The sequence below is a fragment of the Tupaia chinensis genome, unplaced genomic scaffold, assembly GCF_000334495.1.
Source record: "Tupaia chinensis unplaced genomic scaffold, TupChi_1.0 Scaffold000632_1, whole genome shotgun sequence".
NCBI lineage: Eukaryota > Metazoa > Chordata > Mammalia > Scandentia > Tupaiidae > Tupaia > Tupaia belangeri.
Window position 1 is genome coordinate 426,402 of NW_006160152.1, and position 11,476 is coordinate 437,877.

The 11,476-nt window shown below is 50.7% G+C and overlaps 1 protein-coding gene across 1 annotated transcript in view; it reads right to left on the minus strand.

Annotated features, from left to right (window-relative positions):
- Positions 1-11,476, minus strand: part of ADAMTS17 (ADAM metallopeptidase with thrombospondin type 1 motif 17) — a 269,537-nt gene that overhangs the window by 44,951 nt on the left and 213,110 nt on the right. The window contains exons 18-19 of the mRNA XM_027776149.1: positions 8,532-8,612; positions 2,378-2,535 (exon numbers count right to left, since the gene is read on the minus strand). Coding sequence (XP_027631950.1) covers positions 2,378-2,535; positions 8,532-8,612 — 239 coding nt within the window. The remainder of the gene's footprint in view (positions 1-2,377; positions 2,536-8,531; positions 8,613-11,476) is intronic.

Sequence of the window (11,476 nt, forward strand, 5' to 3'; positions counted from 1 at the left end):
CAAGAGAAATGTGGAGAACAGACTGCAGAGTGTCCATGCCACTGGGGAGTGATTTCTCACTTTCCCTCTCTCTGCCTCCACCAAGCACATGTGCCCTACAGCAAAAAACGAAAAAAGAAAAACAAACAAAAAACAAAAACATAAAACAAGCAAAATAGATTCTATCTAGGTCATCTCCTTTATCTAAGCCTTAAGTTACTCAGCTACTTTGTCACAGAACTCTGCTCTTTCCTGCTCCAGAAAGGGCAGGCTGCGATGAGGATTCTGGGGGTGAGCGACTTTGCAAGCTCTAATTGTGCTTTGCCTTTTGGCTACAAGGTGTGTGTGGTCAATGGAGAGACCGTGGAAGTGAGGCCACACCGCAATCCCTTCTCCTCCACTCTCCTCTCAGGACTGGGGGCATGTATGCCCATGCCCGGTGCAACTTTCAAACTGCTGGGTCTAGGACTCGAACCATGGCCGGCCACGTGGGAGTCTGGCACCTTAACCACTCCATCTTTTCAGGGAGAGCCACTTCATGCACAGAATAGCCCAAGTAGCCACCCGTGCAGCCACCTTTGCAAACAGGCATACACGAATGCACTGCTTTGACCCCAAAAGGCAAGGCTGGTCACCCCACTTCTTTGAACACGGATGTCGCCCTTTACTCCATCCCCCTTCTATGTCAGTTGGTGCAGAGTCAGGGGTAAGCTAGGCACGAGGTCCAGTGCAGCCCACTGCAGGGGGACCTTGGGCATCCCCGTGGGAGTCCAGATTGAAGGTGCGTTCTCACTGCCACGGGAGCCAGGGTGATAGCTACACCCACTGGGTGGCAGAGGCCTGGCTTGGGGCTTAAAGCTGAGAGTCGGGAAGGTTGGGGGAGAGGTTGATCATGTTTTGCAGGGAGCCATGCAGCTTGGGGACCCTCGGGTCTGAAGTCCTAGCGTGTACACAGAGTGAATGAGCTCTCGTCCTTGGTTTGAAAATGTGTGTGACGAGCCTTCCACGGCCAGTGGGTATGCTGAGGGTTCTATTTTTCCAAGCATAACAGTACCCTCTTGGCAATTTTTTAAATTTTTCTGCATTTTAGGTTTTTGCCATAGGATGTGTGCACTTGCCCAAGTGAGACGGAGAGACAGAGAGAGGCAAGGTGAGAAATCACCCCCCTCCCCCAAGGGGCATGGCCACCCTGCTTTCCCTTCTCTTCTGTTCTCCTCTCAGGATTTTGGGCACACACACACAAGTATCTCATGTGATTTTCAAGCCACTGGGTCCAGGATTTGAACTATGGTTGGCCATGCAGGAGTCCAGCACCTTAACCACCACGCCACCTGCTGGCCCCATAGTACCCTCCTAGCTGTGAGTTGCCTGGAGCTGGTGAGGGCTCTTGGGTCTCAGCAGCCAGCAAGTTTCCTCCAGCTCAACAGCTAAAGGCAGAATGGGCCCAGCCCGTCTCACCTGACTTGGGACAGGCCAGATGAAAAGCCCACCAGACCAGGAGCACCAACTCCCCTCCCAAGCACCTCGTGGCCTGCAAGGCTGAGTTGTGAGTGGGAAGGGGGGGGTGCCAAGAGCGGACCTGCCTGCGTGAACTTCACATCTCCGACAGACAGACTGCCAGGAACGCTTTTGGAAAATGGTTCCATCAAAACAAAACAAAACCAAACAAAAACAAAAAACAAGCCAGTCTTTTAAAAAGTGTGGGAATAAGAAGAGGGAATTAGGAATCCATATGAAACTCATTTCATGCAGTTCTGTAGCCACACACAGTGTGTGTGTGTGTAACTGATTTCAGATGCAGCTCCCCACGCTGCAAACACTGGGTGCACCCCAGTTCGGGGACAATGGATTTCTCTACAGACCCCGAAGAATGCTTCTCATTTATGGGCTTAAAAACCTGAAGTGGGGGAACCAGCAGTTAGTGTAATGGCTATGTCGCTGGACTCCCATGTAGTCGACCGCGGTTTGCGTCCCGGACCCGGTGGCTTAAACTCACGCCGGGCGCGTGTGCGTGCGTGCCCAAGATCCCGGGAGGAGAATGGAGGAGAAGGGATTGTGGCATGGCCATCCCCCCTGGGGGGTGATTTCTCGCTTTCTGTCTCTCTGTCTGTCTGTCCGGTGGGCGCATGCGCCCTATAGCAAAAACCTATTTAGAAAAAAAAAAAAAAAAATGCACCTTACAGCAAAAACCTAAAATAAATAAATAAATAAGTGAATGAATGAATGAAAGGAAAGGAAAGGAAAAAGGAAAAGGAATGGAGAGAGAAATGAGAAGGCTGAGTTGAGCTATGCGTAGCCAGGCGCGCCCTCCCCCCTTCCCCCCCACACACAGCAGAAGTAACTGGAGACCTCTCATAGCCACCTGTCCCAAGCCAAGTGCAGACGCCCAGCAAGTTACCATGACGTGCAGTGGCATTTTGGTTGGCCCCTTGGCCGAGATCTTCTCCCACAGGCCCCTCCTCACATAGCGGACAGTGGTGCCTGCGATCTGGAACTCTCCGGGGAGCTCGATCTTCCAGTCGCTGTTGATGGACCTCTTACTGGAGTCTTGGAGAGCTAGAGAGAGAAGTGAACAAGGCAGAATTAGGGGGCGGCTAGCCTCCCTCAAAAGGAAATTGGTTTGCCCTGAGCTGGGGGTAGGGATGGGAGAAGCTGGGAAGAAGAGAGGTCTGAAACGAAATTAAAAACTCTGCTTATAGCTAGCAAAGACCTGCAGATTCTGGTGGGGAGGTCCATGAGGCCAGATCAAATGAAAGGGAAGGGGGCGGTGGATGGAAGCACCATCCAACCCAATCACTTTTTTTCTTTTTTGGAGAGCTTTTTGCTATAGGGCGCGTGCGCTCGCCAGACAGACAGAGAGAGACAGAGAGACAGAAAGTGAGAAATCACCCACCAGGGAGGATGGCCACGCCGCAATGCCTTCTCCTCCACCCTCCTCTCGGGATCTTGGGCATGCACGCACACACGCCCAGTGTGAGTTTAAGCCATCAGGTCCAGGACTCGAACTGCAGTCGAGTACTTGGGAGTCCAGTGACATAGCCATTATGCCATCTGCTGGTCCCAGCTTTCAAAATTGTTCTCACATGTGCACGTGTGTATTTGGCTTCGGGCTGGCCCAGTGGCCTAGCTGTCAAGAGAGCTGGATTCCACATGGCCAACGACAGTTCGAATCCTGACACCAGTGGCTGGAGAAACATGCTGTGTGTGTGTGTGTGTGTGTGTGTGTGTGCACATTCCATGGAAAAATGGAGAAGGGACTGTGGTGTGACCATGCCCCATTGATGTGCTTTCTCCCTCTTCCTCTTTGGTGAGTGTATGTGCTCTCTGGTAAATTAAAAAGAAAAAGAAAAAGAGCTTCCTTGGGACCAGCAGTTAGCGTAATGGCTATGTTGCTGGACTCCCATGTAGTCGACTGCAGTTCGAATCCCAAACCTGGCGGCTTAAACTCACTCCAGGCGCATGTGCGTGCGTGCCCAAGATCCCAAGAGGAGAATGGAGAAGGGATCCCAAGAGGAGAAGGGAAAAACCTGTGAGGCTTTACAGAGCAGGGTTTGCAGAGCCTGTGAGGTTGCACAGAACAGGGGTTCCGAAGCTGTGATGCTGCTCAAAGCAGAGATTCAGAGCCCAGAAGGCTACACAGAGCAGGGTCTGCAAGGCCTGTAAGGCTTTACAGAGCAGGGTTTGCAGAGCCTGTGAGGTTGCACAGAACAGGGGTTCCGAAGCTGTGATGCTGCTCAAAGCAGAGATTCAGAGCCCAGAAGGCTACACAGAGCAGGGTCTGCAAGGCCTGTAAGGCTTTACAGAGCAGGGTTTGCAGAGCCCATTGAGCCTGAGGCTGCTGCACAGAGCAGGATTTACAAAGCCTGTCGAGGTTGCACAGAGTAGGGTTTGCAGAGCCTGCTGAGGCTACACAGAGCAGGGTTTGCAGAGCCTATGAGGCTGGTGCTCCAGGTTACCCCTGCACCTGACCCCTTCCTAAGGTCTGTGCATAAGGCCCTCTTTTCCTTACAGTTCGAATCCTGACACCAGTGGGTGGAGAAACATGCTGTGTGTGTGTGTGTGTGTGTGTGTGTGTGCACATTCCATGGAAAAATGGAGAAGGGACTGTGGTGTGACCATGCCCCATTGATGTGCTTTCTCCCTCTTCCTCTTTGGTGAGTGTATGTGCTCTCTGGTAAATTAAAAAGAAAAAGAAAAAGAGCTTCCTTGGGACCAGCAGTTAGCGTAATGGCTATGTTGCTGGACTCCCATGTAGTCGACTGCAGTTCGAATCCCAAACCTGGCGGCTTAAACTCACTCCAGGCGCATGTGCGTGCGTGCCCAAGATCCCAAGAGGAGAATGGAGAAGGGATCCCAAGAGGAGAAGGGAAAAACCTGTGAGGCTTTACAGAGCAGGGTTTGCAGAGCCTGTGAGGTTGCACAGAACAGGGGTTCCGAAGCTGTGATGCTGCTCAAAGCAGAGATTCAGAGCCCAGAAGGCTACACAGAGCAGGGTCTGCAAGGCCTGTAAGGCTTTACAGAGCAGGGTTTGCAGAGCCCATTGAGCCTGAGGCTGCTGCACAGAGCAGGATTTACAAAGCCTGTCGAGGTTGCACAGAGTAGGGTTTGCAGAGCCTGCTGAGGCTACACAGAGCAGGGTTTGCAGAGCCTATGAGGCTGGTGCTCCAGGTTACCCCTGCACCTGACCCCTTCCTAAGGTCTGTGCATAAGGCCCTCTTTTCCTTAAAGAAAACCCTCCAAGTGAAATTTTTGAGACTCTGCGCGTTCCTGCCTCCCTCAACCCTGGGTATCAATTCTTTGTGAGAATTTTGGGATCAATCAGCTAGTATTTGACATCAGGGTTTTTGAACCTAGGAAAAGACTCAACGGGACTATGCAGAGAATTACAACCACTTTGATTTCCTAGCCAAATAACAGCGGTCAGAGCAAAGGGATTCCCCCAGAGCCTTGATTTCATCTGCGATGCCTACAGTTCTGATTTGCTGGGGAAGAGATTTTCCCTTGCTGCTTCTGCCTGGGCCAGAGGTTGAATGTTTTAAACCACCGCCCAAAAAATCTAACAGAAAGTGCTTTTGAGGCTTTTGCTTAGAAGCTTCTCACTAGAAGGAGTTCCACAAGACTCTATGTGGGTGGATACGTGTTTTCCTTTGTAAGTGTGCAGGAGGGGACCTCCAGAGTGGCTGGGAACAGGGGACCCTGTGCTGAATGTCTGTTTTAATTTGGGTTCTTCTTTCCCCTTATGAACCTAACCTTTCCTTTCCTTTCCTTTCTTTCATTTCCTTTTTCTTTCCTTTCCTTTCCCCCTTCCCTTCCTTCCCTTCCTTCCCCCCTTCTTTCTTTCTTAAAAGAGATGTTTGCTATAGGGCTCATGTGCTCAATGGAGAGCCAGAGAGAGCCAGAGAGCCAGAAAGCAAGAAATCACCTGCCCACCAGGGGGATGGCCACACTGCAATCCCTTCTTATCCCTTCCGCTCTCGGGATTTTTGGATACACACACACACACACACACACACACACCCTCCCAACAGGATTTTAAAGCCACTGGGTCCAGGACTCGAACCATGACTGGCCACATGGGAGTTCAACCACATAAACATTATGCCATCTGCTGGTCCCTCTATTTTTCTTTTTTGGAAGAATTATTTATTAATATTAATTTGCTAAAGGGCATGTGTACTTTACAAAGAGACAGAGACAGAGACAGAGACAGACAGACACATGGATGGACAAAGTGAGAAATCAAGCTGCCAGGTCCAGGACTTGAACCGCAGCTGGCCATGTGGGAGTCCAGCTCCTTAACCACTGTGCAACCTGCTGGCCCCCCTTACGGACATCTGCACACTGAACCTGGATTTCCAGGCAGGGTAGAATGGAGCTACCACCACTCCAGGGAGCAAGGAGGGGTGGGCCTGGTGGGCAGGACAGCTCCCCAGAGCTGGCTGGAAGCAGATACAGACTCTGACCCTGCCCACATGCCTTTCTCTGGCATGAACTGTGCACAAGCCAGGATGGAGCTCTTTGTCTCTCTCTCTCTCTCCGTCTTGGATGCAGAGAGACGACGTGACCCACACTCCACCTACTTCTAATCCTGGCACTGAGTCAGCGCCTCGTATTTCTCCTCGGAGCCCTGCCAGCGCTGTTCTTAGCTATGGATACGAACTGCGAGGCATTTCCTGTTTCAGGTGGTTTGGAGCAGCGAGCCAGCCAGCGTGGGCTGGAGGGGAGGCGGGGTCAAATTCCTCAGCAACTGCTCCCTGCACATGTGAGAAGAATTCAAAGTGACACCGGGTTGACTTCCAAAGCACCCGGCCCCGAGTGGAAACAAGGCCCATTTGAACTAACTTTAGAAACAGAAGGAGTGCGGACCACCTTCGGGCTTGCCCTTGTCTGGGTGCCAAGCCCGGGAATACTGGATTATGACTTTCAGATAAGATACGTGGGGGAATGCTGCTGGCTCCGACCTCCCATGGAGGTTCCGGGCTCCTGGGGAGCTGAGAGGTTACCCTGAGACATTACGTTCATTTCCCCGGGGTGGAGGTTTGCTTCTCTGAAGTACACATGGCAAAAGAGTCATGATGGGCAGGTGCTACATGCTCTCCGGTGACAAATCCCGGCGGGTCAGTCTCTGGCTGTGACAACACCCTGGAGTCCCCACAGTGCTGAGAGCAGGGGCAGCCTGGGCACCTCTGACACAGGGCACTGTTTGCATCCTAGGTCTCGTATGAAGAACTCACATAGGTGACCCGTATTGCTCTCTCCAGTTTGCGAGAACTGGGCTGACTTTGCTGGGGATGATGGGAAGGCTGGGAATTGGGCCTACGATACACTTAGAAGATCCTCTCTGGCTAAGAAGTGTATTTTTCGAGTTGTGATCTGGAGCTACCACCACTCCAGGGAGCAAGGAGGGGTGGGCCTGGTGGGCAGGACAGCTCCCCAGAGCTGGCTGGAAGCAGATACAGACTCTGACCCTGCCCACATGCCTTTCTCTGGCATGAACTGTGCACAAGCCAGGATGGAGCTCTTTGTCTCTCTCTCTCTCTCCGTCTTGGATGCAGAGAGACGACGTGACCCACACTCCACCTACTTCTAATCCTGGCACTGAGTCAGCGCCTCGTATTTCTCCTCGGAGCCCTGCCAGCGCTGTTCTTAGCTATGGATACGAACTGCGAGGCATTTCCTGTTTCAGGTGGTTTGGAGCAGCGAGCCAGCCAGCGTGGGCTGGAGGGGAGGCGGGGTCAAATTCCTCAGCAACTGCTCCCTGCACATGTGAGAAGAATTCAAAGTGACACCGGGTTGACTTCCAAAGCACCCGGCCCCGAGTGGAAACAAGGCCCATTTGAACTAACTTTAGAAACAGAAGGAGTGCGGACCACCTTCGGGCTTGCCCTTGTCTGGGTGCCAAGCCCGGGAATACTGGATTATGACTTTCAGATAAGATACGTGGGGGAATGCTGCTGGCTCCGACCTCCCATGGAGGTTCCGGGCTCCTGGGGAGCTGAGAGGTTACCCTGAGACATTACGTTCATTTCCCCGGGGTGGAGGTTTGCTTCTCTGAAGTACACATGGCAAAAGAGTCATGATGGGCAGGTGCTACATGCTCTCCGGTGACAAATCCCGGCGGGTCAGTCTCTGGCTGTGACAACACCTGGAGTCCCCACAGTGCTGAGAGCAGGGGCAGCCTGGGCACCTCTGACACAGGGCACTGTTTGCATCCTAGGTCTCGTATGAAGAACTCACATAGGTGACCCGTATTGCTCTCTCCAGTTTGCGAGAACTGGGCTGACTTTGCTGGGGATGATGGGAAGGCTGGGAATTGGGCCTACGATACACTTAGAAGATCCTCTCTGGCTAAGAAGTGTATTTTTCGAGTTGTTTATTTATTTATTTTCCTCCTATATGGTGCGTGCACTCGCTGGAGAGACAGAAAGTGAGAAATCACCCCCGCTCTCTAGGGATGGCCACGCCGCTCTCTAGGGATGGCCACGCTGCAATCCCTTCTCCTCCAGCCTCCTCTCAGGATTTTGGGCATGTACGCACATGCGTCCAGAGTGAATTTTAAGCCACTGTGTCTGGGATTTGAACTGTAGTCGACCACGTGGGAGTCCAGTGTCTTAAGCACTATGCCGCCTGCTGTTCCCCACTCCAAATTCATTCAATGAAAAGTACAGCTCTAAACTTTTTTTTTTAGTTTTGCCATAGGGCACATAAGCTTGGGTGCGAGGGAGAGGGTGGAGGGAGAGAGAGAAAGACAGAGAGATATCATCACCCAAGGGGAATGGCCATGTTGTAATCATTTCTCCTTCATCCTCCTCTTGGGATTTTGGGCACACACACATGCGCTCCTGGTGTGAGTTTCCAGCCACCGGGTCTGGACCTCGAACCACACAGCCGGGCATATGAGATCCATTTATCTCAACGCACGCCACCTGCAGGCCCCTAGAGCTTTAAACGTATCAATGACTTGGGACAGGGCTGCTGCACCAGGTTTACACATGGATAGTCAGAATCCTTCTCAGAATAGACATTGCGAGTTGAATGGTGGTGGTGTTTACCCAGAAAACTGTGGGCGGGCTTATCCTCCACGACGCGGATCCTCCGAGCTCCAGCCGGGATGACAGCAGCTTCGATGTAACCTGGAACAAAAGACAGACAGGTGAACAACCCCTCCACCCCCGATCCGAGGCCCACGCAGCACCCTGCACCTATCTCCCCCAGGGTCATTTCAGAGATCGTGGACTGGCTGAGCTCTGAGCAATCCGGCCACCTCACTGGGAGTTCCCCTACAGCCGAAACCTCCTGGCCACCCAATTCCCAGAAAGCTCCCTTGGCTGGGACCAGCAGTTAGCGTAATGGCTATGTCGCCGGACTCCCCTGTAGGCGACCGCCGGACCTGGTGGCTTAAACTCACGCCGGGCGCGTGTGCGTGCGTGCCCAAGATCCTGAGAGGAGAATGGAGGAGAAGGGATGGCGGTGTGGCCATCCCCCCTGGGGGGTGATTTCTCGCTTTCTGTCTCTATGTCTCTGTCTGTCTGTCGAGTGCATGCACTCTATAGCAAAAACCTCTCAAAAAAAAAAAAAAAAAAAAGGAAAAAGAAAAATAAAAAGAAAGCTCCCTTGGCATGTTTTGAACGATGTCCCCCTCAATCCGTAGGTCAAAATGCTAATTCCCAGGACCCCACAATATAACCTTACTTGGAAAAAGGACCTTGGCTCACGAATTTAGTTGAGATGAGGCTATATCGGAATAGGTGCTCATCCAATGAAAACACTGACCTTATGCAAATATAAATAATTCTGCTTTCTCCCTGTTGAGTATTTTAATAATACAGATGAACCTGGAATCCTCTTCATCCTATTCCTCTGTTAGAAACACCACACGCATGGTGTATGTTTATTTCTATATCTTACTATTTATACAGATACACACACACACACAAAGTAAAAATAGACTGTGTGGTACTTTTCTTCCTCCCCTCCTCTTCCTTCCTTTTAATTTTTTTTTTTTTTTGGACAGGTTTTTGCTATAGGGCTCGTGCGCTCGCCAGACAGACAGACAGAGAGAGACAGAGAGACAGAAAGCGAGAAATCACCTCCCAGGGGGGATGGCCACGCCGCAATCCCTTCTCCTCCATTCTCCTCTTGGGATCTTGGGCACACATGCACACGCACCTGGCGTGAGTTTAAGCCACCAGGTCCGGGACGCGAACTGCGGTCAACTACGTGGGAGTCCAGCGACATAGCCATTACGTCAACTGCTGGTCCCCTTCCTTTTAGCTGTCAGAAGGCACATCAGAGAGAGAGAGAGACAGACAGAGGGAGGGGGAGAGGAGAGCAGCCCCAATGGCGTGTGGTCATGCCACAACCCCTTCTCCTCTGGCTATCCATCCCATCAGGATGTCAGACATGCACACAGGTGCCCAGTGTATGTTTCAAGCCACCCGGGCTGGGATTTGAACTGCCATGTAGAGTCCAGCTCCCTTAATCACTAGACCACAGGGCTGACCTGGCATTTTCACATTTATATTTGCCTATACGTTACAGAAATGTTAGAAGTCACATTCTAACTCAACATTGTATTACACTACATTTGCTATTTTTCTGTGTGTGTGTGTGTGTGTGTATGTGTGTGTGTGTGAGTGAGAGACATTTTTGCTAAAAGGTGTGTGTGCTTGCCAGAGACAGAGACACAGAGAGAGAGAGAGAGATACCATCCCCAGGGGGGATAGGCACGCCACAATCCCTTCTCCTTCATTCTCCTCTTGCGATTTTGGGCATGCATGCACACGTACTCAGAATGTTTCAAGTCACTTGGTCTGGGACTCGAATTGTGGCTGGCCATGTTGGAATCCAGCGCCTTAACCACTATACCACCTGCTGAGCCCACATTTGTTATCTTTAAAAACACATCTTGGAGGGACCATCAGTTAGCGTAATGGCTATGTCACTGAACTCCCATGTAGTAGAGCGCGGTTCAAGTCCCGGACCTGGTGGCTTAAACTCACGCCGGGCGCGCGTGCGTGTGTGCCCAAGATCCTGAGAGGAGAATGGAGGAGAAGGGATTGCGGTGCGGGCATCCCCCCTCGGGGGTGATTTCTCGCTTTCTGTCTCTCTGTCTCTCTGGTGAGCGCACGCGCCCTATAGCAAAATCCTCTCCAAAAAATAAAAAAACACGCACACACATCTTGGAGACCATCTATGAAGAGCTCTATTCCATTCTTTGCTTAAATTGCTATTTAGTTCACATAATTACTCTTCTGTGATCGCACATTTAGGCTGTTTCAAGATTTTCACTGTACGAAACAATGTCCTATATGAATATGCACCTAAGTCGCTCAACAAAATCCCAGCCAATCGAATCTAGCAATGTCCACAGAGGATTATAAATTACGATCCAACAGGATACATCCCCAGAATGTAAGCTTGGTTAAACGCATGCAAATCCGTGTAAGCTACCATACTAATAAGCAGAAACTACATTATCATTTCAACAGGGGCAGGAAAAACATTTGCGAACAATCCACATTCCTGCATTATGAAAACATGAACAAACAAACAAACAAACTAGGAAAATAAGGGAAGTGCATTAACCTGATAAAACGCAGCTACAAAAACAAAACAAAAACAAAACAAAAACAAACAAACAAACAAAAAAACCCTACAGTAATGGATTAATGGAAATACCGCAAGTTTTCCTTCTAAGATTGGGACCAAGTCAAGGATGTCTTGCTGCCTCTATTCAATGTAGTACTGAGAGTTCTGTCCAAGGCTGTTCAGCAAGACAAATAAATAAATAAAAGACACAGATATTGCAAACAAAGAAGTCGAGTTATCTTATTTGCAGATGCTGAGACCTCATACAGAAAGAAAACCCTAAGGAATCCACTAAAAAACTATTAAAACAGATACAGCAAGTTTGGAAGACACTAGGTCAATACATTAAAAAAAAAAAAAAGTCAACCCCCCCCCCCCCTTTTTTTTTCAACCCCAAACGCCTGCG